Genomic DNA, 26365 nt, shown 5'->3' with positions numbered 1-26365 from the left:
AATTATAGAATGATGATCTGTACACACTGCACACGACTAAATATCAACACGAGCGCTGCGTCTATGCCGCTTACCTCCACCCCGGCCCGTGCCCCGGCCCCCTCCCCGGTAAAGAAAGTGTCACTAGAAAATCTGGCATCTCTTAGCACCATTGCCAGATTGTCGTACTCAGAGCAACGTATTCACCGGTTTCTGACCCTTAACTATTGCCCAGAAGCACTAATAATTAATCATTATAACTATAACAATATATGAATCCAGTTATCGGGGCCCAGGAGAGAGTTTTTGTGTCGGAAATCGGCAAACATAAGAGGCTGAGGACGACTTGCTGGGTTCAACCATTTTCTGGGTAAAAGTACTTTCCTGCCGTGTGTAAGGTGAGGATTATCGCACTCAGAGCATAGTATTTACCAGTTTCTAACGCCTAAGTTGCCTAACTATTGCTAAGAAACATCAGGATCTAACTCTTTTAACGATAACTATAAATGAGTTTCGTTATTGGAGTCCATAAGACCGTTTTGGGGTAGGAAGTCGGGAAATATAAGCGGCTGAGTACGACAATTTGGTAAAGTTGGCCGCCACAGCTGAGTGAGGCAGCCGTATGGTTGTCTCCTCTTTGGATCTGAATTTAGCGATGTCGTCCGGGCAAACGCTCGGTAACGAAACCGATGTCGGGAACCAGCCTTCTCTTTGGATCCGGCGCCAGGGCAGTTCACCGAGGTTAATACACTTCACAAATAGGCATATATATATATATATATATATATATATATATATATATATATATATATATATATATATATATATATATATATATATATATACATATAATATGGTATGGTATTTTTTTTTTTTTTTACAGCAGAGGAGACAGTGCAATGGCGTAAAAAAACAAAGAAAACAATAATGAAGAAAAAGCCCGCTACTTACTGCTCCTAGATACGTAGAGTGGCCAAAAAGAGAAATCAATTTCGGGAGAGGTGTCCTGATACCCTCCTCTTAAAAGAGTTCAAGTCGTAGGCAGAAGGAAAATATAGATGAGGGAAGATCGTTCCAGAGTTTACCAGCGTGAGGGATGAAAGAGTGAAGATGCTGGTTAACTCTTGCACATATTGTATATCAGCCCCCCCCCCTTCACCTGGATCTGGATTCGGCACTGCTACCATTCATTCATAGTAGAGGATAGCGACGTGGTTGCACTTGAGCAAAATCATCTACTTGTTTCTCCAAATCAAATGACTTAACCATTCTTTGTTCAATAGCCATTTACATTAAGCTACACAGACGGTCATCCCCAGTTGTTGTTCTCAAGGTTTTCACTCGCTTAAGAACATATAAAAATCTCTCATTAGCAGCTGCAGTGACTGGAATGGATGATGGTTAGCATTATTATTATTTTTTTTTTTTTTTTTTAAAAGACAGTTCAAGGATAAAAACAAAAAAACAAAAACAAAAAAAAAAAAGCTAAAGCTGAAGATAAAAAAAAAAGAATCCAAAGGCTGATGAGAAAGCCAAGTCAGTTTCTGAGAGGAAGAGTGATACTCCCCTCCCTTGAAGATAAGAGCAAGTGGAAAAGGACAAAAAGGAATGAGATGTTCCAGACAGGGAAGAACAAGGGGCAGAATACCAGAGTGAAGAGTGACGAGGAAGGTGATTTAGGGGTTTGGAGTATAGAAGTTTATGGAGTTTGAGAATGAATGAGCATGAGTAGCGGGAGGGGGGGGGGAGAGGCATGGGGGGAGGCATGCAGTTAGCAAAGTCAGCGGAGATATCGGAAGATTGAAAGAAGAGAAGAATTGGTGGCGGAATTTAAAGAATTGAAAGACTATCAAGGAGGAGAGGAGGAGAGCGATGAATATAGAGGCCTTAGCTCCACTCTGTCCAGAAGAGCTGTGTGAGGAGCCCCACACATGAGAGATGCATATCATACGAGGGGGTGACAAGGCCCTGTATATGGACAGCAACTGTGAGAACTGAAGAGACGGTACAGACGACAGAACCCAGCCTCGAGGAAGGAGATGGTGAAGAGAGATATAGTTTCCAGTTGATTCAGTTGAGATTTTGGTGGGTGAGAGGATGTGGAGTGATGTGGTTGAGGAGGGTGGGGGTGGGTGTTGTCAATAGGGAGGGAGTTTGTTTTGTGTGGATAGGATAGGGAACTGTGTTTTGTTTTTGTGTTGGACACGGTTCTATGGGTCTTTCTTGCCCCAATCGGAAATAATAGTAAGGTCTGAGGCTGCTGCCCAGCAGCCCTCCGTTGAGTCGTTAAGTTCCCTGGGGGTCTTCTATTAAAAAAGTTGATAATGCAGAGTGGAATCATCGGCGTAGGAAATCAACAAACAACAACAGAAAGAAGAACCAGAAGGACAGGACACCACTGTTAATAGTTATAGTTAGAAGAGTGAGAAAAAGGACGTCTAGAACGCAGAAACCATCAGAGAGAAAGGAACTGAGATAAAAGGTACAGAGAGAGATAGAAGTGGTAGGAGGGTAGTTTGGAAAGCAAGATTTGAAAGACCCCTAAGCAAAGCTTTTGTCAGCGCAAGCAGCAAAAGCAATCACAGCAAGAGAGGATGACAGACAAGAAGAGTCAAGAAGTTAGAGAGATCACCAGATCCGCTCTGAAACGAACCCATACTGGCGATCAGATAGCAAGCAGGAAGTGGAAAAGTGCTTTTGAATTGAATCGTTAGTTTTTGGATTGATCAAAAGCTGAACAAGAAAGAAGTAAAGCAATGGGACGGTAGTTTGAGGGATTGGTACGTCACTTCTTAGGGTACAGGCTGTAAGGCATACTTCCAGCAAGAAGGAAGACAGGGGAGCACGGGAGGCACAGTTTTTTTAACAATAGAGAGGCCTCCCATCAGTCCAAAGTTTTCTGAGGATTGAGGCGAATTTTTGCAGCATACTCAGTATCTCAGAAAAGGCAAAGGGTAATGTGTTCAGGCTTTTGTTTACATCAGATATGTCATCATGTTTGGTTTGCTTCAAGAACGCTTGCTGAATGAACTTGTGGAGCCAACATGACTGAATCAATGTGTTTACTATAATGGCTGGAAAACATATTAAGCTTTTCTTCATCAAAGCAGTGTTCTGACTGAACATCAAAACAGGAGAGAAACTTGAGAAGATTAATGTTATTACTAAACCCACGATCATATTCGGCAATGCACCTATCAGTTACTGGGAAATATAACTGTGTTTTCAACTGCTGCTTTAGGCTGATCTTTTGAACACATTCTAATTGTTGTGGTTGTTTCCCGAGACTACTGTTTGACAGATAGTCTTTCACTCTACTTGATATGTGCTGCACTCTCTTGCTGTGGGCCGATACCACACTTGCCTTAACATCTGGTACATCTATTCCCAGTTTCCTGGCAAACTCTCTTTCATCATCATATAGTTGATCAAAATCACTGTCACTTCTCATTTTCACCAAGTTTGCTCTTGTTGCTGTTATCAGATCTAAAGCTCTGACAATATTTATTCTTCCTTCCTGAAGCTGCTCAGACAAATAATTTGTTTTCATAAATATCTTCTCAGAAATGAAAAGGCAAACTATAAATTTCCAAGATTCCATCTTTGATTCCAGACCAGAGGCTTCCATAGATACCTCGTTGCTGGACTCTGACAAAGAATTTAGTACAGCAAGAATGGCCTCATAGCGAATGCGAATTTTATGGATACTTCTGTACCAATAGAGCCATCTTGTTGTCACAGTTCTCTCTAACTCTAGTATCTCCTGTTCAAACTCTTTTTTTGTGACCTAACAAAAAGTTCATGTCTTGTGGTACTCTTTGAAATGAAATTATATAGAGTCTGTGCAATTGAAAAGAAATCCACAAAGTCATCCAAGTTGTAGGTATAGTTGATAAGCACCAGGGTAAGTCTATGTGCAAAGCAATGTATGTATATGGCATGGGGAATTTTCTTTGCTATGCGGGCCTTAACTCCGGAAGCCCATCCACTCATGACGCTTGCTCCATCATAGCACCGTGCAATGTAGTCTGATATTTCTAACCCCATCTCTTCTATTTTATCAGTTATGAAATTTGCTAGAGACTGTGCATCTAACTTTGCATGTGATAGGTGCCACAGCATCTCTCCTGAACTACTTCACCGTCAAAGTATCTGATGATTATGCTTAATTGTTCTTTTCGTGGCTGATCTTTTGTCTCATCTACTAATATGGAAAAATATTTAGCTTTCTTTACCTCTCCAGATATTTCACTCAGAATTATTTTACCAAACATTTCTATTATATCATTTTGATATTCAGGGGATGTGTAGTGACCATATCTTTTTTCCATTTTCTTTTGCAGAGCTTCATTGGTGTCAGCCAGCATTTATAGTGTTTCAATAAAGTTGCCTCTATTTGTTGATGCTCCACTTTCATCATGACCGCGAAATGGTAAACCTTGCCTACCAAGGAAACTTGTGACACGTATCAAACACTTCACAATCATGTTCTCTATTTTCGGCTACAAAGTTTATTCTAAACAGATATGTCTTTTTTGCTAGGTACTGCTTTCAAGCTCTGACACCTACTCATGGAACTCACATGTCTTTCACTCTGGGCATATTTTTCTAATGATTCTGAACAGTCCTTCCATTTACAAAATCCTACATCTATGAATGTACGCTTACCATATACCTCACCTTCTCTTACAAGATTACTGCTAAAGTGTCTACATGCAAAGCAGTAGGCACTGTCCTGTAGCTTAGAGTATTAAATTCACTCGTACTTTTTGTAATATCCTACATTAAATTTTCTCTATTAGTTTGAGGGAATGCCTTAAGGTTGGGTTGTGCAGGATGTTCAAGTTCAGATGTGCTTATTAGTCCAGCGGATATGTGCAATATTTTGGTCGAATTGTGGCTTTGATGATACAAGCATGAAATTTGGCACACTGGGCATACCCTTATAGAGAATTTTGGATATAGGGACTATCCAGATTCCTCCTAGGGCTAAAATGGCAGCCATTTTACAAAATGGCGGAAATAGATTACAAATTCTGCCTACAAGTTCAGTCCTGTCATATGTGGTAGGTGCAAAACACAATGCAGTGAACATATTAACTATTATGCTCATGCTATGCATATACTTCACATGACTCAAAAAATTGCTGGAGATCTTGATGAATTCTTCGCCCACGAGAACCAGGATTGTCCCCCTGCACTGTCACATATGGGCAAAATGAGACTCTGAAAAAAGTCTGATCTGGTTGGGTGCTTGGAAGATCTGATACCTCCACGGGAGAGTGCTGCTGTTAGTCCTCCTGTTGAAGTCATGATCCTTGATGGAGCAGCTATAGTCAACATGCTGGCACCTGGCTACAGCATACGAGCAGGGTGGATATTGTCTGGGATGAGTATTTTCCAGAGAGTTTGGAAACAGACACTAGGAAGAAGAGGGGCAAAGGCATCCGGAGACTAGTCGAGCCATCTAGTTTCATCCCAGGAAACTGGCAGGCCTTTCTCCGCGCATAGACGAGAACAAGGTGGAGCGGTTTGCCTTCTTAGCAACGAGGATAGCAACCACAGAGACAAAGAAACAAATCATCAGCACACACCACAAAGATGTGCTTTGTACACAGCCCCGAGATGTTGCTGGTCTTGCCCCGTGCAGCCATGAGGAGGCAGACACAAGAATACTACTCCATGTTGAAGATGCTGTGAGGCAGGGCTATAGTAAGGTGGCAATCCGCACAGTAGACACAGACGCTGTGATCCTTGCAGTGACAGCAGCTGGACGTCTGGATATCGATGAGCTCTGGATCGCTTTTGCCACAGGAAAGAACTTCAGGTTCCTGGCAGCTCACGAGATGGCTGTGGCACTGGGACCGAACAAGTCCCAAGGGTTGCCCTTCTTCCACGCCCTCACTGGGTGTGACAGCAGGGCAGGGGGAAGATAACGGCATGGGAAACCTGGAAAGTCCGTGATGAGGTCACTGATGTCACTGCAGCATTCTGTGCATTGGCTGCCTCGCCAAACCTTTCAATCGTAGACGACTACATGGATGCATTGGAGCGTTTTGTTGTCATGCTCTATGATCGCACCAGCAGCCAAGAACATGTAAACGAGGCTCGCAAGCATCTGTTCACCCAGAATGGCATATCAATAGATGCCATCACACCAACTCGAGAAGCCCTCAAACAACACATAAAGAGAGATGCCTCCCAAGCTGACTTCTGTTGGGGCCAGATGATGGTTTGCACACCAGAGCTCCCATCGCCAAGTGAGTGGGGGTGGGTTCGCAGTGATAATGGCTGGGGCATTTATTGGACAACCCTCCCAGAGGCAACTGAGGCATGCCGGCAACTGCTTAAATGCGGCTGCAAGAACGGTTGCAGAGGACAGTAGGGATGGGCAGGTACCGTTAATTTGAGTACCGGTAGTACCGGTACCGAAAACTTAGGTACCGTTAGTACCGGTACCGGTGTGGTGTCATGAGACATCCGGCTATAATAAGACATCCCATCCTGATCTGCGCATGCGCGGAACCCAATGTTTACAAACACAGAGTGTTGCCATCGTCGTTCGTCCCAGGCAAGATGGCGGCAAGGTACCATGGCAGCTATTGTGGAAAAATGGCCAAATTCAAGGATGACATGGACCCTATTATTCAGATACTACTAAATGGAGAGTATCCAAGAAACATGACCGTCAATGAGAAGAGAAATCTGAGGAGACAGCGGGAGAATATTTACTGAAATACAAGGGTGCAGGTTATCTCATTTATCACATTTACTGACTACAAGGGGTGTAGGTTACCTCATTTATCATTTACAGACATACAAAGGGTGTAGGTTATCTCATTTATCACTTTCAAAAAGATAAAGAATAACTTAGGTGGGACGTTTCATGATAGGCAGTCGACAAAAGACACGTTACCGTGTCATAGCTCATCCACCCTCTGTTTGTAAACAAAGCCCGCACATGCGCAGATCAGGATGGGATGTCTTATTATAGTGGCTTTCTCATGACACCACACCGGTACCCAGAAGAGTTTTTTTTTTTTATCTGAATGCCGTCTGATGAAATTCCTAAATAAATTTTCTGTAAACTCTCTCTCTCTCTCTCTCTCTCTCTCTCTCTCTCTCTCTCTCTCTCTCTCCTGAATGAAGTGAATTTTTTTTTCGATAAAAAGAATAGCATATGTATACGTAGTTATTATGGATGTACTCATAGTCTAATAACAATAACAATATATATTAGTATCCTAAAAAAAAAAAAATCGAACATGAAGAATCATCCAATAAATCCAATAATAAAATAATGGAGACGGGAGCTATGATGGAAACGAAAAGCAGGACAAAATGGTGGGAACTTGGGAAGACGGCCAGCGAGGCAGTGACTCAGCAGCCAGCACAACATTCAACGCTTATCGTTTCCACAGGGCCCATACCGGTACCGCATGGTGACTGGCGAGGCCGCGCGCCGCCGAGCGTCACCAAGATCCAACCGGTACCGGCACTAGTGACAATGGTCAGTGCCGAGTGATCATGAGTCTTCCCGGCACTGGGTACCGGTACCGGTACCGGGTGACGGCTGAATCGATTCTTCTCGGCACTTAGTACCGGTACCAGGTGCCGAGAAGAATCGATTCAGCCGGCACCCGGTACACACCAGTGCCGGGAAGAATCATGATCACTCGGCACTGAGCATTGTCACTAGTACCGGTACCGTTTGGATCTTGGTGACGCTCGGCGGCGCGCGGGCTCGCCAGTCACCATGCGGTACCGGTATGGGCCCTGTGGGACGATAAGCCTTGAATGTTGTGCTCGCTGCTGAGTCACTGCCTCGCTGACCGTCTTCTCAAGTTCCCACCATTTTGTCCTGCTTTTCGTTTCCATCATAGCTCCCGTCTCCATTATTTATAATATCTATACATATATTTTTACCGAAAAAATAAATATTCACTTCATTCAGAGAAGAAACAGAAGAAACATCCTAATTAAGGGCAGAAATAAATGAGAGGAAAAAGTCCACTGTATGTGTGTGTGTGTGTGTGTGTGTGTGTGTGTGTCTCACACACACACACACAGTGGACTTTTTCCTCTCAATTATTTCTGCCCTTAATTAGGATGTTTCTTATGTTGTACACTCTCTCTCTCTCTCTCTGAAGGAAGTGAATATTTATTTTTTCGATAAAAAATAGCATGTATAGTTATTATGGATGTACTCGATCATGGTCTAGTAACAGTAACAATATTCATTAGCACCCTAAAAAAATTAAAAAAAGAATCGGACATGAAGAATTATCAATAAATCCAATAAATAAATCCGAGGAATCTGGTACCGGTACCGTACCGTTTAGCTGGTACCGTTAGTACCGGTACTGGTACCGGTACATGTCCACCCCTAGAGGACAGTGCAACTGTGTGAAGGCAGCACTCCAGTGCACACCTTTTTGCCACCGCGGTGGGGAGTGTACGCGAGAGTAGAACAGGGACTATATGAGATCACATACCTTAACCTGCAACATGTATACATGTAGAAGGCTCTATGTTACTTGGATATAACAGATCCTCCATTTCCCCATGGATTGTATATTATGTAAAGGTCAAATGAAAACACTTCCAGGGTGTTGAATTGATAATTTCCAACTCATTTCCATGGTGCTTGCCAAGTTTGTTGAAGAAAACCGTCAAAAAAAAAAATGCACAATTTGTGTACTATAAGGACCAAATGAGTATGTTATGTAAGCTTTGTCACATTTAATTGCCATCCTGAAATCTATTTAAGTGAAATAACATCATCATCATAAATAAATCTAGTTACAGCCGCATGGATCCTGTGTCGCGTTACCCGAAAACGGCCATTTTGTAAAATGGCCGCCATTTTGGCCCCGGGAGAAATCTTAAATGTCCCTATATCCAAAAATCTTCTACAGGGGATGCTCTAGCAGTGTGTCAAATTTTATCACTACAGCCACATTCTTTTCACATATCTGCTGTGCTATATGTCGTGCAGAGCAGTGCCACCAGCAACATTACTGTCGACAGGCGGAAGGACATGTTTCCTGCAACACCGCGACACGTAATCACGGAGGGCTCCATAATTGGAGGTCATTAGCCCCAACTCTGTTCGCTAATGACCGTGGCATCCAACCATATCACTAATACTACTTAGCATTAAATCTATACATAACACTACTACTTACTACCTACTACTACTACTACTACTACTACTACTACTACTACTACTACTATTGCTGCTGCTGCTGTTGCTGCTGCGGCTGCTGCGCCTACTACTACAGGTACCGTACTGCTGCCATCACTAGCTATAATACTGAAACTGGAATAAAATCATGCCGTCTTCGCGACTGGTCAGGTGGCGACACACCCTGAATGAGGGTCTTGGGCACGGGCCTGGGGCGAGGTGGGGGGCAAGCCAGATCTTGGGGGGGGGCCAAGTAAGTCTTGAGGGGGGCACTTGCCCCCCCCCACACCCAGCCCCCCCAAATGACGCCCCTGATGTCACCCAAGCAGGAGCGTTCAGGTGTGATAATTACACTTGATTGTCATTTGTTTATTTTCAATATAATTTGTAATGCAGTAAATGATCATCTTTTGTGTTGATTTTAGATTGGCCTTATTAGCAAACTTGTGCCAGGCACCCAATCATTTACATTTGGAAATGAAAGAAGTTAAAGGGCTAGAGTAAGTCTGGTAAAGTATGATAGGAAAAAATTATCAAATGTAAGTTTCCTCGGTCAATAAGTTTGATTTTCTTCTCTTGACAGTAATTAATGTTATAAAAAAGTCAAAATACAAAACTATAAAATATATATATATATATATATATATATATATATATATATATATATATATATATATATATATATATATATATATATATATATATATAATGAGTATTATTTATAATAGATAGACAAAATGTGGCATAAAATTTTTCCTGAAGAATGTACATCAATATTTCAGGTGATTGGAGGCAAGAAACGAGAAGTGTCAGCCTACAGAAACAAGAAGGTGCCCGACGACCCAAGGACGTAAGTTAGACGACCTTTCAACCTTCACCTTCGTGCCCACTATCCCTATTATGACCATCGGCTTTTCCACTAGGTAGGGGCAGGACTGTCTGGACGAGTAGGCTACCGCTCAACCACCCCGGGCTGCATTACCTATTCTTTCCCTGTTATGTCCATATTATTAAACGTATAGGTCCTCATCACGACTATTTCCCAAGTCCACAGAGAAGATTCATGGGGTTTCCATGGGTGATTCTCCCGTTCAAGATGCGTAAGCCGTGTAAACTAACTCACTGGGATCACAAAACAGTCCATGAAAAGCCCAGCAATTCCTACGAGAGGCTTTTCAAACAGATGAACAGAGGTGCCGATAGGTTTAGAAATACGGGCTTTAATGTGCTATATTCACAGTATAAACGATCTTGTAGAGGGATTGCATTCGCTTGTCATGCTTAATAAACAAAATGACTTCGTACCAGTTATCATGATATAACTTTTTCGGTTACCGCACGCTGTGGTCACTGGTGACCTGAATTTCGTAGAATTCATACGTATCTGGATGATCCGTAACACTTGCTGATATTGGTAAGTATTATTACCTTAACTCATTAATATGTATGAGAAGGTACTGTCCTCTTTTACAGTGAATTGCCAAAAATAAACTATGCTTCCAAACAAGAACTGTGAGGCTATAGGCACACGAAAATTGTTCCCAAATGTGAACAACGGCTGGATCTGCCTACATAATTATAGTAGCCCAATTTTGTCGATATTTATCTAATATATAATGTTATATACTTTTTGTTCCTTCTTCGTGTTCTATTATATTGTATTGGCATACGACTAGTTATTACTCAGTATTTTTCATTTGCATTTCTTTTATCTTGTTTTTTTTTTTGTAGATTTTTTCGCAGGAGATGCCGGAGTTTCCCACTTTTGCGGAAGCCGTTGCCTTAGTACTGCAAGAGGGTGGAGGTGAGATCAGTAGTCTTCCTGCAGACAAAAAGTTCAAGCTCACTCTGATGAAGAGGCAGTTGATGGTAATACTTGAAAACTGTCATCAAGGCCATGAGAAGCTGAGCAACTTCTGCCTCGTGCAGTTTATGGCAGAGTAGAAGTCGCTGAGAAGAGTGGTGCAGGAAGGGATCAACCCATTTCATCACAGTCACTTGACAATGGCGCAGTGACTTGAAGTAGGAGTCACTCATCTGAGAGAGCTGGAATGACTAAGCCTGTTACTGTAATCACTAACCATGACAAAATTGACCCACTTGTAGCCTACATGTTGAGCGATGGAGTGTTGCTGAAAGAGAATTCTTACCCAGCAACCTGAAATCATCAATACGTGCAATAAGTTCAAGGGGGCGAAGATCTTATCGATCGCTTTGTGACTGAGTACAGGCTCTCAGTTTGCTCTAAGAAGTGGTACCTCCCCATTATTTTCAAAATGTTCAGTATATTGCGCCTTGAACATGGTTGATACACAGAGAGGTGTCAGGTACAAAGCTAGAGCAGTTGAAATTCACACGAAGTGTTGTAAGGTTTCTGGCCTCTGAAACACCAGCACATGAACCCTCACTTGTAGGTCCATGTGGTCACCAAAGCCATATCAGGATGCAGCATTCCTTTGAAGTTTTCCTTTATATGTTTGTGTTCATAACATTGTGTGCGTGTTCAATTTCTCCGTATTATTATATGTAGTGCGGCGACGGCCTGATGAACGAGCCTCCCATAACCCACTTAGCCAGGGGGGTACCTCTTTGGCCGACTCGGATGGCCGAGGATGCTCCGAGGTTGATAGAAAATGGGAGTTGGAGGTATGTCTCAAAGGGACATTGTGGAGTTATGTCTTAAAGGGACATTGTCAACACACAGAAATTAATCTACATAGGGGGGAAAGCCGTGTAGTGCGGCGACGGCCTGATGAACGAGCCTCCCATAACCCACTTAGCCAGGGGGGTACCTCTTTGGCCGACTCGGTAAGGAGTGGCTCTCCCGTCACGCTGGTCGTGGGTTCAATCCCAGGCAGCCGGGGAATACCCTCACTCTTGATTAATTTCTCGTGTTATTTCGATACACGCAGAGGACGTGTTGAGAAATAGGAAGGATAGAAAAAGAAGCTCGTCGGGGCATTACATAAATACGTTAGGAACAATAAATGTCATAAACATTCTCGTAGTATTCTTCAAGGCATGATTGATAGCAGAGATCCAGCCAGTGTTCCCTTTTGGGAACATTACGTTTCTAGGTAGCGAATGCATGTATTTAATTTCCAGGGACATAACACTTCCTCAAGGTCCAGAATGATCAAACTAAAAAGAATGAAGCTTATTTTCATTTTACATTGTGTACTGCCTCTTTAAAGGGCATGAAGTAATATATATATATATATATATATATATATATATATATATATATATATATATATATATATATATATATATATATATATATATATATATATATATATATATATATATATATATATATATATATATATATATATATATATATATATATATATATATATATATATATATATATATAATATATATATATATATATATATATATATATATATATATATATATATATATATATATATATTATATATAAAATATATATATATATATATATATATATATATATATATATATATATATATATATATATATATATATATATATATATATATATATATATATATATATATATATATATATATATATATATATATATATATATATATATATCTATATTTAAGATATATATATATATATATATATACTATATATATATATATATATATATATATATATATATACAATATATATATATATATATATATATATATATATATATATATATATATATATATATATATATATATATATATATATATATATATATATATATATATAATTTATATATATATATATATATATATATATATATATATATATATATATATATATATATATATATATATATATATATATATATATATATATATATATATATATATATATATATATATATATATATATATATATATATATATATATATATATATATATATATAGTAACGATAATAAAAAAAAGCCATATCCGCTGCTCTAAAGAATCAAAGAGGTGGCCGAATGGGGTCAGTTTCGGGAGGAAGATTGTCCTGATACCTCCTCGAAGAGTTCAAGTCGTAAACTGGGAGGAAATAAAGATGAAGGTGTTCCAGAGTTTACTGTGAGGATGAAAAGGTAGAAGATGCTGGATTCAACTCTTGCATAAGGGTTTTGGACAGTATAGGATGAGTCGGGTGGGAAGTCGAGTGCAGCGGGAAGGGGAGGCATGCAGTTAGCAAGTTCAGAGGAGCAGTCCCAGCGTGTAGAAGAGCAACATTACGGCGGAATTTAAGAGTAGAAGACTAGCAGTATGAGGAGGGAGAGCTGATGAGACGAGCTGCCTCCACTCTGTCCAGAAGAGCTGTGTGAGTGGAGCCCCCATGGGATGCATACTACTCATACGAGGGTGGACCAAGGCCCCTGTATATGGACAGCAGCTGTGGGAGAAGAACTGGCGGGAGACGGTACAGAACCCAGCCTCGAGGAGATGAGATATAGAGTTTCAGTTGAGATTTTGAGTTAAGAGCTGGGTGTTGTCAAGATAGGGGATGGTGTTTGGAAGATTGTGTCCAGTGGATAGGTGGAACACCGATTCTTGCCCCAATCGGAAATGATGGAAATAATAGTAAGGCCTGAGGCTGTTCTGCAGCCTCCAGCCTGTTCTGAAGGGTGGTCTCTATTAAAAGAAGTTGAATAATGCAGAGTGGAATCATCGGCGTAGGAATGGATAGGACAGTTCGTTTTGGAAAGAAGATCATCAATGAACAACAGAAAAGAGTGAGATAGGACAGAACCCTGTGGGACACCACTGTTAATAGACCGTCTATATATATATATATATATATATATATATATATATATATATATATATATATATATATATATATATATATATATATATATATATATATATATATATATATATATATATATATATATATATATATATATATATATATATATATATATATATATATATATATATATATATATATATATATATATATATATATATATATATATATATATATGATGTTTTTTTTTCAGGTTGGTAAAGGGATGGGTGCCCGCAGTGTGTGGTCCTGCACTCTACTACTACCACGAAGACTTCTCCGTCCGCCTGGTGGAGTGGCTGGAGCTGCTGAGGGCGCTGGGCTTTGGTCAAGTGTTCCTCCACGTCACCGATGTCCACCCAAACATCACTCAAGTCCTGCGGCACTACGTTCAGGATGGATTTGTCGAAGTTACTGACTACCATTACCCGCCGCCGTACCTAAACGATCCCAGCCTGAGAAGGTTTGGCATACTTAAACACTTTTATTGATACGGTGGAGTACTCCTGTAGTTAAGCAGGGAAGGAAACCGTAAATGTATTCTTTATTAAGATCGATGTCAAGCCACGTAATATTCACAAACTGTCATGGGAATTATAAGGCTCCCTTACTTGGCTGGCCGGGGAAACTATCCTCTCAGGTTTCTTGCCTCCCTGCCCGGGGCTAGCAGTCAGTCCAGCCCCTGATCTGGGTTGGCTGGTGAGGGGCTAGCAACTCCTACATGTAAAGTCCGTGTTCTCGTCTAAACAAATAAATGATACAGATTAGGGTCGCTGCGTAAGCTTCGACTCCGATCCGGCGACTCCGCTCATCGGGTGAGCTTGCCTCCTATAACGGCTGCAGGGCAAAGACTCTGAACCCCTGCATCTCGAGACGGAAGTTCCTCCTAACTCCTTATTTGGATTTGGGTGTGGCTGGGGTGATGCAGATGTTGCTCACGCCAAAAGAACCAGGCCCTAGACCCTATATTACCTTTGAAGTGCTCAACCCGCCCTGAGCCTCTCGGAGGCTCACCGATTGCCTACAAGCGAATGAGCTCAGACGGCTGAAGGTTGATAAAGTCAGTCTCTTCAAGAAACCTGGCAGTTGCTAGATCAGTAGTTGCATGAGCAGTGGTGTAGTGCCCGTCTTAATTAAGAACTTTAGGCATGTATTTTGTTGTAGTGTACGCTCCTATTGGGATGACTGAACTGAAGAGAAGAGTGAACTGAAGAGAAGGAACTGTTCTACGCTAAACTTGACTTTTAATTAGACCACTGCTTCACCCCCTCGTGACGTGTTCATTGTCGCCTGTTGATCGGTTACTGCCCGTTAGTGGCGCAGATAAGTATTTTTATATGCCGCCATCCTTATGTTGGCTTTTGGTGCCACCCTAAACTCCATTTGAGTGAGTTTCACCGGAGTCCGGGCTGATAGGTGTACATTAGGACACCATGCTCAGCTACTCGGCGATGACTGAAAATTGTCAGCTATTGCAGCGGCGAAGGAGCCTGAACTCGAGTCCTCCAGGACACTGCGCCTGCACTCATACGTGTAAGCACTCGTTAGAAGATCCACACTGTGTTTCATCTTGGGAGACTGACATGGCACGTGCCGCCGGGTATGCCGTGACAGTTCCAAATCAGTTCAGTGTGCTCAACACCCTTGGGGACCCTTCAGAACTGTGGGAGATCTTTTAACGTGAACCTCTCCAATCTGCAAAAGAGTGCACCCGAGATCAAGAAGTGGTTCTGCTTCGAGGGAGACGCAGAAGAAGTCCCACCGCTGGCAATTTTCAGCCCTCGCCGGGTGGTCTAAGCTGCTCACATGCTGTCCTGATGACCACCAATCAACCCGGACTCTAGCAAAACTCTTGATGCGACCATGTAGCTCTCCGGGGGGTAGCATGTGACAGGGAAGAATGACGCAATTATAAATCAAATTTGCCCGCGCCACCACTGGGCTGGAGTCGACCGACTTAGGAAATTGATATATCCAGCCATAAGGCTGTTAGGATGGGAAGGGAGCTGCATGGAGACTTGAAAAACCTTTGGGTTTGGCGCCGTGGCGTTAGCGAGGCGAAGCTTCCCCCGGCATGTGCCCTATTAATGGATTGATGTGATGTGCATTGTTCTGTTACTAACACGAAGAGGACAAAATGGTAATGACGGCGCTCATTATTGCCTTATTTTGGTTTATAATCTTAGTGTGTTCTCGTGACGTAGTGGGAATATTTTATAATTCTTTTATGAGTGTTTTATCGTTCCCCGCAGGTTATGGACGGAGGTGGAAAGGAAAAAAATGTTTGCACAAGAAAATATCTACTTCACTGACTGTGTTTTACGCCACATGCACCAGTACCGCTTTCTCGCACATCTGGACCCCGACGAGCTGCCCATTCTGCCCAACCATGACAATTTTACGCATTTCTTGGATGATTTACTGGATGGGTACGTGAGTCGCCAAAATATCAATTACCGTACGCTTCATTAAGTTGTATTTTTAATGTATTTGAATATCTTTTCATACAATGGTATGAGTTGTTTGCCAGCCAAGTATATTCAGTCGTCTCCATCATAACTCATTTCAAGTTTATCTCCAAAACTGTTTATTTGTTTTATTTTTTGCAGCAAAGGAAGCAGCCAAAGGGCAAGGAAATAAAGCCCGCTAATCAGGGTTTTATTTTCCACAATGTTACTTACCCTTGTTTTCAAAATTTTTTTTTTTATTTCCTTCTCGTTAATACGAGTACGAGTATGATTGTAACAAAATGTACAGTGTCAATCTTCAGTGACTAGAATTTTGTAATTATTTAGACTTCATATGCTATTAAGCTCTACTCATTTTCGTGCTGGAGTATTAGTGTTTTGCCAGCAGCTTCCTTTACTTATTAACTTGGTGAACGGGACTGAAACTGTAATTTTTATTTATTTAATGTTTTCCTTTTCTTACCCTAATTCTTTTGCGCAACTTTTTTTTTCGTTAAATGCGCCAATCAGGCATGATTGTCCATGGAATACTTTTGCGTCCGTGAAACAGACCAGCGAGATGCCTGGGAGAGGGAATCAATGAAACACGTTTCTCTTTACATAACGCTAAATAACTATGACTCCATCTTGCCTTTCACAGAACCATCATGGCTAGGCATCATCTGGAGATTACAGAATACGTAATGCTGTACAAAAACAACTAGATCTGTTGTGTGTTAAAATATTACCTGAAGTTGAAATCTAAACCATCTTTTTAAACTTTCTAATATTTTTTTCATGCGCAGCGACCGATTCATAAATTCGCAAATTCAACCGTCCCAGCACATTCACTAGTCGGGCTGGCAACGTGATTATAGCATTAGAGAATGTCCCCTGAAGAAAAATTTCCCCAGCCAGCTTCCCGAAGTTGGTGAAAATCGGCTTGTTTTGCACGCATTATTCGTTTGTGTGTCACTTATAAGACTCTGAAAGCTATTTTTATCGAAATGTAACTTTTCAACTGTATTACACCACTCAAAGTTTGTCACACAGATTGCAATCGTTCATTTTCTTAAAAAAAAAAACGTAGAATATATGACAAAACAATATTCATCATAGTTTCAAATTTTAAAGTGTCTGAGGAAAAAATGATGTTGAAACCGGAGTTGTTAGGCTCGCCAATTGATAACAGATGAAACATTTTTACGCTTCATGATCATTCCAACGTGACATCAATCAGTATTGTAGGTCCATTGATCTTGGGAGAGTTCGGTTCAAAACAAGGGTAAAGAATTAAGTGATGAAACATAATTTTCGTCTTTAATTCCAGTGCTATAATTAACTGATTTTCAATTGCAAGGTTTCATATGTCCTCGTTGTCTGTTCCCTTTTGTGTTTATACTGGTTGAACTAACTTTAGTAATAGCGAAAACGCTGTATGAACCTTTTGCTCCCGATAAGCTTATCCTTTGATAATGTTAATGCTAACAGTATTGTAACTATTATCTCTAAGAACAATAATTTTTCTCAAGCATTTGGTTAAAATTTATTTCTAGGCGATTTAATGATTTATCTGTTCACCGTTGATTGCAGCATCAAAGAAAATGGTCCCCCTGGCTACCTTCTCCCGTGGATTTACTTCTTCAATAATCTTCCACCGGTGAAGGAGGCTGCGGCGCTTCCCGACCACCTGTGGATGCTGCGACACACTCAGCGACAAGCAAAGCCCATAGGAAACTCCTATGTAGGACATTTTAAGCCTTTGTATGACATGAATGTTGTCAGGGGAGTGTTTTCCCACGGAACCATCCTGTGTTTATCAGGTCAGTAAGAATTATTTTAGAGCTTGACAAAAACATAATTAAGACCGAGTATGTTAATTATCAGCTATCAACTGAAAATAACCTGTAGACTGTCACTCGCACAAAACAACAACAAAAAATAATGTTAGCATATAAAAGTTAAACGTACATGCTACACCTAATTTATATTTGTGTGTGTGTGTGTGTGTGTGTGTGTGTGTGTATATATATATATATATATATATATATATATATATATATATATATATATATATATATATATATATATATATATATATATATATATATTTATTGGGAAGGCGGTGGCTGAGTGGTTAGCGTGACGGCCCCGCGTTCAGGAGCTCCGGGAGGGACGCGGGTTCGAATCCTGGCCGCCGCACAACTGAGGGTTTTTACTCACCGCCGAGTTGCCAAAGGGATGAGCATGAGTAGAAAGTCGTGTGCAGCAGGGCCGCGGGAGGGGGGGAGGCATGCAGTTAGCAAGTTCAAAATAGCAGTCAGAATGAAAACATCGATAGAAAATAGAAAGAGAAGCAACATGGCGGGGGAATTTAAGAGGTAGAAAGCTGTCAGTAAGAGGAGAACTGATGAGACGAAGAGCCTTAGACTCCACTTTGTCCAGAAGAACTGTGTGTGTGGAGCCCCTCCACGCGTGAAATGCATACTCCATACGAGGGCGGACAAGGCCCCTATATATGGAAAGCATCTGTGCGGGGGAGAAGAACTGGCGGAGACTATACAGAACGCCCAACCTCGAGGAAGCTGATTTAGTAAGAGAGGAGATGTGAAGTTTCTAGTTGACATTTTGAGCTAAGGATAGACCGAGGATATTTAGGGTTGAAGAAAGTGACAGCTGAGTGTTGTCGAAGAATAGGGGATAGGTGTTTGGAAGATTGTGTTGAGTTGATAGGTGGAGAAACTGCGTTTTTGAGGCATTGAAGGACACAACTCCTTTTATCCCAATCGGAAATGATAGCAAGGCCTGAGGTTAAGCGTTCTGCAGCCTCCAGTCTGGAGTCATGTAATTCCTGTAGAGAGGGTCTTCTGTTGAAAGAAGTTGAATAATGCAGAGTGGAGTCATCAGCGTATGAGTGGACAGGACAGTTTGTTATGGAGAGATCATTGATGAATAACAGGAAGAGAGTGGTTGATAGGACAGAGTCCTGTGGAACACCACTGTCGATAGGTTTAGGGGAAGAACAGTGACCGTCTACCACAGCAGAGATAGAACGGCCGGAAAAGAAACTGGAGATAAAGGAACAGAGAGGGATAGAATCCGAAAGAGGGCAGTTTAGAAAGCAGAGTTGTGCCAGACTATATTGAAAGCTTTCGATATGTCTAGCGCAACACCGAAGCGGCTAAGAGAGGATGACCAAGAATCAGTTAAGAGAGCAAGAAGATCGCCAGTAGAACGCCCTTTGCGGAACCCATACTGGCTATCAGATAGAAAGTCAAAAGTGGAAAGGTGCTTTTGAATCTTCCGGGTAAAAATTGACTCAAAAGCTTTAGATAGGCAGGAAAGTAAAGCTATAGGGCGGTAGTTTAAGGGATTGGATCGGTCACTATTCTTAGGCACAGGCTGTATGAAGGCATACCTCCAGCAGGAAGGAAAGGTAGATGTTGACAGGCAGAGGCGAAAGAGTTTGGCCAGGCAGGGTGTCAGCACGAAGGCACAGTTTTTAAGGACAATAGGAGGCACTCCATCAGCTCCATAAGCCTTCTGAGAGTTGAGGCCAGAGAGGGGATAGAAAACATCACTCTTAAGAATCTTAATAATAGGCATAAAAGAGGCAGAGGGGGGGATGAGTAGGAGGAATATGCCCAGAATCGTTCAGAGTGGAGTTGTTACAGAAAGTTTGAGAGAAGAGTTCAGCTTTAGAGATAGATGAGACGGCGGTGCTGCCGTCAGGGTTAAGGAGAGGAGGGAAAGATGAAGAAGTGAAATTGGAGGAGATATTTTTGGCTAGGTGCCAGAAGTCACGGGATGAATTAGAAAAAGCAAGGTTTTGACATTTTCTATTTCTTAAAGGTGTTTTTGTAAGTCGAAGAATAGATTTGGCACGATTCCGGGCTGAAATATAATGATCATCGTTAGCAGGATAGCGAAGGCTCTGGTACCTTTTGTGAGCTACCTCTCTATCTTTGACAGCACGAAGGATAAGCATGATTAAACCAAGGCTTTTTAGCATGAGGAGTAGAGAAAGTACGTGGAATGTATGCCTCCATTCCAGAGACAATCACCTCTGTAATGCACTGGGCACACACAGAGGGGTCTCTCTCCTCGAAGCAGTAGTCATTCTACGGGAAATCGGAAAGGTACATCCTTAGGTCGTCCCACCGAGCTGAAGCAAAATGCCAGATGCATCGCCTCTTCGGTGGGTCTAGAGGATGTACAGGAGCAATAGGACAGGATACAGAAATAAGGTTGTGATCGGAGGAGCCCAACGGAGAAAACAGTTTGACAGAGTAAGCAGAAGGGTTAGAGGTAAGGAAGAGGTCTAGTATGTTGGGCCGGTCTCCAAGACGGTCGGGCATACGTGTAGTGTTCTGAACCATTTGCTCTAGTTCGTTGAGGAAAGTAAGGTTGTAGGCTTGTTCACCAGGTTGGTCAGTGAAAAGGGATGAAAGCCAAAGCTGGTGGTGAACATAGAAATCTCCCAAGATGGCGATTTCAGCGAAGAGAGAGTGTGTCAAGTTGTGCTCCACTTTAGAGTTCAAGTAGTCAAAGAATTTTACATAATTAGTAGAGTTAGGTGAGAGATAAACAGCACAGCATTTTGTAATATAATGACAATGAATGAAATCTTAGCCAGATGGTGGAAAATTCTGAATAGTCAAGGCCGTGGGCTCGAGAGAAAGTGATGTCGTTGCGCACGTAGGCGCAACATCCAGCTTTGGATTGAAATTTTAGTAGAGATAGTAGGAGGGAACAAAGTAGAGATTGGTGTCAGTAGCCTCAGAGACCTGTGTTTCGGTGAGGAAGAGAAGGTGAGGCTTAGAGGAGGAGACGCCTTTAATCTAAAGAGAAACACTTAAATGTTTGAGACAAACGGAGGCGTTTGTTCCTGGCCTCTTTGTGGTCCAGTGTGCGCCTCGCTCCTAATACGTCACCGTTCGTACTTGTGTGATGACCCTCTCCGGAAAATTCAGAGCTTTGAACTTTCGCCTCCGCACCCGGGCCATCGAAGGGCGGACACCGGAACGTCAGTGAACACACAAAACCCTCCAGGATAGCAGTACATGACGGTGTTGTATCCGCATCTTGAAAGGTGTTTAAAACACCCTTGAAGTGTTAAGTTTTGTTGAGCATGTCAGACGGTATTATTCTTTTAACTATATAATGAATAAAAACGAAAGTCCTTGCTAATCGGTGAAAAGAAATATTCATTAACCTTTTGTAAAAAATAATTTCCATCTATTGAATTGAATACTTGTTTAATCCTTAACTTACCAGAACTTTACGGATATTGATGCCTTATTAACAAAATTATTTGTTTTATTTCTATCTGCAACAGGTGGCTGTAATCACTCCAGCATGAAGAGAGTTGCTCCTGAGGTCGCATACATGGGGCACTTCAAATCCACATGTGATGGAGAGTGCACGGAAAACACAGTTCAGGACTCAACTTTGCTGAATTTGAAAACTCGGATAGTCCCCATAGTGGAAAAGGTACTGAAAACATTACATTTGATTTGATGGTTGACTTGGACTTCAAGTAATTAAAATGTTATTACTAGAGGAGTCGGTGGCTGACTGGCTATCGTGCCGGTTCGCAATCGCCGTGTCGTGGATGATGTGGGTTGGAATCCGCCGCTGCCACCTGAGATTTTTTCAGTCATCGCCGAGTGGCCTAAGACTACCCACATGCTGTACTGAAGACCATCCATCAACCTGGACTCTAGAGTAACTGTCCAAGGGAAATCAAGAATGAGCTCTGGGGGGCAGCATGAACCAAGAATAGATGGCGCCTCTATAAACACTTGCCTGCTCCACGACGGGCTCGGGCCGACCACCAGGTCCCCAAAGAAAGCCAACCGGCGCCATAGGCCAAGACGTAAGAAAAAAAGCTCTTAAACAATCTTAGTGGTGTCAAAGTGATATTCAACGAATTATGTATAGTTATGGCACCTTCCATAACGGAACCTGGTATACTTGCTCCCAAAGTCACACTATAGTATTAGCAAAGAGAACCGAATCGCTTTTATGCGTTTCATCGTGTCGATTAACTATATAGCGGTGGAGGTGGGCCGGTAGAGTAAAAGGAGAAACGGGAAGGGAATGGTGGTACAAGTTCGTGGTGTCGTATTTGATAGACAGGGACGTGGAAATGTTCGAACAATCTGGGGACTTGTTTCACACGAACCTGTTTCCAACTTTGATCAAGGTCTTTGCAATGGGATCGTGTGTAATATCTCTACATTCAGTTTTATTTAAATAGCAATATGTACTCGAGTTAGGCTAACGAGATAAGATAATGCTAAAAAAAATAGCTTGCTGAAATTGTTTGAATATTTTACTTGGAACTACATTAATTTGAAGTGCTGATTATCATGTTGTAAATCTGATGATAATAGAAATATTTATTATAACTTATTGTTAATTTCTTTAAAGTCTGTTCTCAATAAAACAAAATTTTTACGTTCATATACTTGCCTCGATGAAAGATTACATTTGATCTCTGCAGACAGGGTAGTGCTTCGTGGCAGACTTAAAGACGGTTATCGTTTGTCACACAGGCAAAGCATACAGTTGTATAGTATAATATTTTGAACACGTATCTAATTCAAACCTTGCACGATCATATTTCGGACTTCACTCACCCTTCCTGGGCACGGCCACAGGGGAGCGGTTATGTACTTGCTAGCTGGTGCAGATGAAGTACACAAAATATAACAATGCACACATAAATACATTCAGATTATCAAATATTTGATTTTATTTGTGGCAGGTTTATAAATAATCATCATATTCAGCCATTATTAGTCCACCTTAGGATAAAATCCTTTCCGAGTGTTCTCCATCTCACTGTTTTATGTTAGTGTTCTCTATCCGGCAAGTGCCATACCTTCATCATTCTCCCTGGTGCTCCCTTCCCTCTCTCTGCCTTGACTTGTACAATTTTTGGGTTGCCATGTTATATTTTCCTGTATGAGGTATAATACGGAGTTGACAACCAGCGGGTATTGGGCCACCGGGCCCACGAAGCAAATTGCCTGTGTTTCTCTGGGACTTGTAACAATTACACCTCAATATAAAAAGTGACACTATCGTTAATAAAAATGCAGCTGATCATTCTCGTTGTTTTATTTATTGGTAAACGAGAGACTATATAAATGCTGTCCGGCAGCCTTTCCTATTTCAAAATCGTTCTTACATGAAAGACCTGTGAAATATTCATCCAGTCTAGGAAGTGAGCTGAGATCTGAAAGCGAAGCTGAGCAGCCGTGGGTTATTGATTCTGTTTCCTTTATACTGATACTAAGAGGTTCAGCTAGCCAAGATGGTCCACACATCCGCAATTTACTTGATACAATCTGATCACCTAAGACACCTCTAGAAACTAAATCAGCTGGGTTCTCATGTCCAGGACAGTGATGCCAAGAACTTGGTGGAGTTAAGCTTTGAATTACTGTGACTCTGTTTGCAACAAACATTTTCCACTTCAGAGGGTCACCCTTGATCCAAGCTAGAGTTATCTGTGAATCAGTCCAGCAAAATACCTTGGCATTCATGTTTAATTGGAGGGCATGCTTCACAAAGCTTACTAATCTAGCACACAATAAAGCCCCCATCAGCTCCAATCTGGGCAGAGTTATGGTCTTAATAGGTGCCACTCTAGACTTTGAAGTGACCAATACAACCCTGTAGGCACCATCTGGTAAGCAGGTACGGATATATACACAGGCACCGTAACCTTTCTCTGAAGCATCTCCAAAGGCATGAAGCTCTACATCAGTAAGGCTATTCCATTTAAGAAAAGGAAAATAACATCTGTCCATCTTCCAATCCCTGAGAGATGCTGCACTCAGGACCCATCTTTCAAATTTATGCTTCACATCCTGAGACAATTTATCATCCCACTGAAGACCCAGCCTCTAAATATCTTGAAAAAGTATTTTGCCAAACATCACAAAGGGATTGATAAGACCTAGAGGGTCAAAGATCTTGGCAATCAAGCTCAGCATGCTTCTTTTGGTATATGTCAACTCAGTCTGGGTGTTCAATTCTAATCCTTTAAAGGAAAACTCATCAGAAGTGTTACACCACTGTAGGCCTAACACTTTAGTACCTTCTTCTCCATGTACTTGATCAACTTTATCCTGAAACATGGAAGTTACTAATTTACTGTTTGAAACCCACTTAGTCAGAGGCATGCCAGCATGTGCCAAAACCTCACAAGCCTCTCTAAATTTGCAGGCAGCTTCCTCCACACTGTCAGCACCACTCAGCCAATTATCTACATACATATTCTCTTTTAGTTCTTGTATTACTTCAGTACTTGGATACTTCTCTAAATGATGTTTTATTGTGGCATTCAATAGAAATGGGCTGGCAGTGTTTCCAAAGGGAACCCGCAGGAATCTCATGTACTTAATCTCATCCTCATCTCTCAACAAGAAACGGTGTACATCTCTGTCTCGTCTTTTCACACACAACTGTAGAAAGGCCTTGGTAACATCAGCAGTAAGAGCAATAGGCCATCTTCTAAACCTGATCATCACTTCTACTAAATCTGGGTTGAGTGATGGACCCTTCAAGAGACAATCATTCAGTGAAATTCCATTATACCCACTGGCTGAAGCATCAAAGACAGGTCTCACCTTGGTACTGTTACTAGTTTCTTTAACCACAGGGCGGTGAGGCATATAAAAGATAGGATTCTCACAGACTACCTCATTACTAGGGATTTCCTCAACAATACCTTCTTGCACATAGTCCTCAAAAACCTTGTAATATGCAGTTTTCAACTCAACATCTTTATCTAGTTTGGCATGTAACTTATCTAGTCTCTTCATAGCAAGTTTCTCATTGTTGAGTAGGGCACTTTTCAAGGAGTCACTTTTCCAAGGTAATGACACATCATATCTGCCTTTAGCATATGAAACATTCTGTGAAAACTCTTGCAAGGCAGCATCTGACTCAAACTTATGCTCTGATTCCTTGGACTGTATCCCTATAGTCTCTAAGTCCCAAAACTTGCTTACATCATAATCAGACACTTTAGAAATACATAACATCTGTGGAGAGGTTACTGGTACCTTAGAACTAGTGTCAGCATTCCAAGCCCCTGACAATACCCAGCCAAACAATGATCTTTGGGCCACTACGCCCCCCACTTGCACAGACTCATTAGACATTATGTATTTCCAGTAAGCATCCTGACCCACCCGTATATCTATATCCATATAGGAATCACTCTGATAGTCATCTACAAGAGGCACAGGAAATTTGCATAGTATACCTACAGGCACAGTGGTTCTCACTAAGGGTTGGCATATCACTGGAATCTCTACAGCTGTTAACTTGTGTGGTGCATCACTGCAATCAAGAACCTTCATATCAAACAAGTTGCACTGCTTTATATTAGAGGAATTATTACCTCCAAATACTGAATAAGAAATGGGTTTGCTGGAGTTCCATGTGGGTTTGCATTTCTTAACAAGTCTGCTACTGACATATGTCCTACTGGAGCCACTATCAAACAATAACTTGGCCCTATGAAGGACACCATTTGCTCCTGGAACTCTCACCTGAGCAGTGTGCAGTATAGTACATGTCTCCTTATTAACTGATATATTAGACAAGGAAACTCCAGCAAAATTAGTAGCCTGACTCTTACTTGCTTCTCCATTACTATTATCAGCAGCTAGTTCTTGAGTTCCCTTTACTGACTCACTTCTTACAGGTTCACTTTTACTATTATCTATCTTGACACCACAAATGAGATGGTGGTGATAGCCTCTACATTTCTGACACTTGGCATAGCACCCTCTAGCAATGTGTCCTTTGCCTAAGCACTTGAAACACATTCCAGCAGTCTTAATTCTTTCAACGCGTTCTTTTCCACTAAGTCTCTGGGTCTCAAAGCATCTCTCGAAAGCATGTTTCTTGTTGCAAAACCCGCAAAGGAGCTTCTCCCCTTCCGA

At 41.4% G+C, this 26365-nt stretch overlaps 1 protein-coding gene across 1 annotated transcript in view; it reads left to right on the top strand.

Annotated features, from left to right (window-relative positions):
• Positions 1-23511, top strand: part of LOC126995269 (uncharacterized) — a 31976-nt gene extending 8465 nt beyond the window's left edge. The window contains exons 5-9 of the mRNA XM_050854758.1: positions 9949-10016; positions 14162-14410; positions 16200-16376; positions 17988-18217; positions 21733-23511. Of these exons, the coding sequence (XP_050710715.1) occupies positions 9949-10016; positions 14162-14410; positions 16200-16376; positions 17988-18217; positions 21733-21914 (906 nt within the window). The 3' untranslated portion in view covers positions 21915-23511. The remainder of the gene's footprint in view (positions 1-9948; positions 10017-14161; positions 14411-16199; positions 16377-17987; positions 18218-21732) is intronic.
• Positions 23512-26365: the final 2854 nt, after the last annotated feature.

This window comes from Eriocheir sinensis, chromosome 7 (assembly GCF_024679095.1).
Source record: "Eriocheir sinensis breed Jianghai 21 chromosome 7, ASM2467909v1, whole genome shotgun sequence".
Lineage (NCBI taxonomy): Eukaryota > Metazoa > Arthropoda > Malacostraca > Decapoda > Varunidae > Eriocheir > Eriocheir sinensis.
The sequence above is the reverse complement of the archived record's forward strand: the minus strand, read 5'-3'. Positions and strand labels throughout refer to the sequence as shown.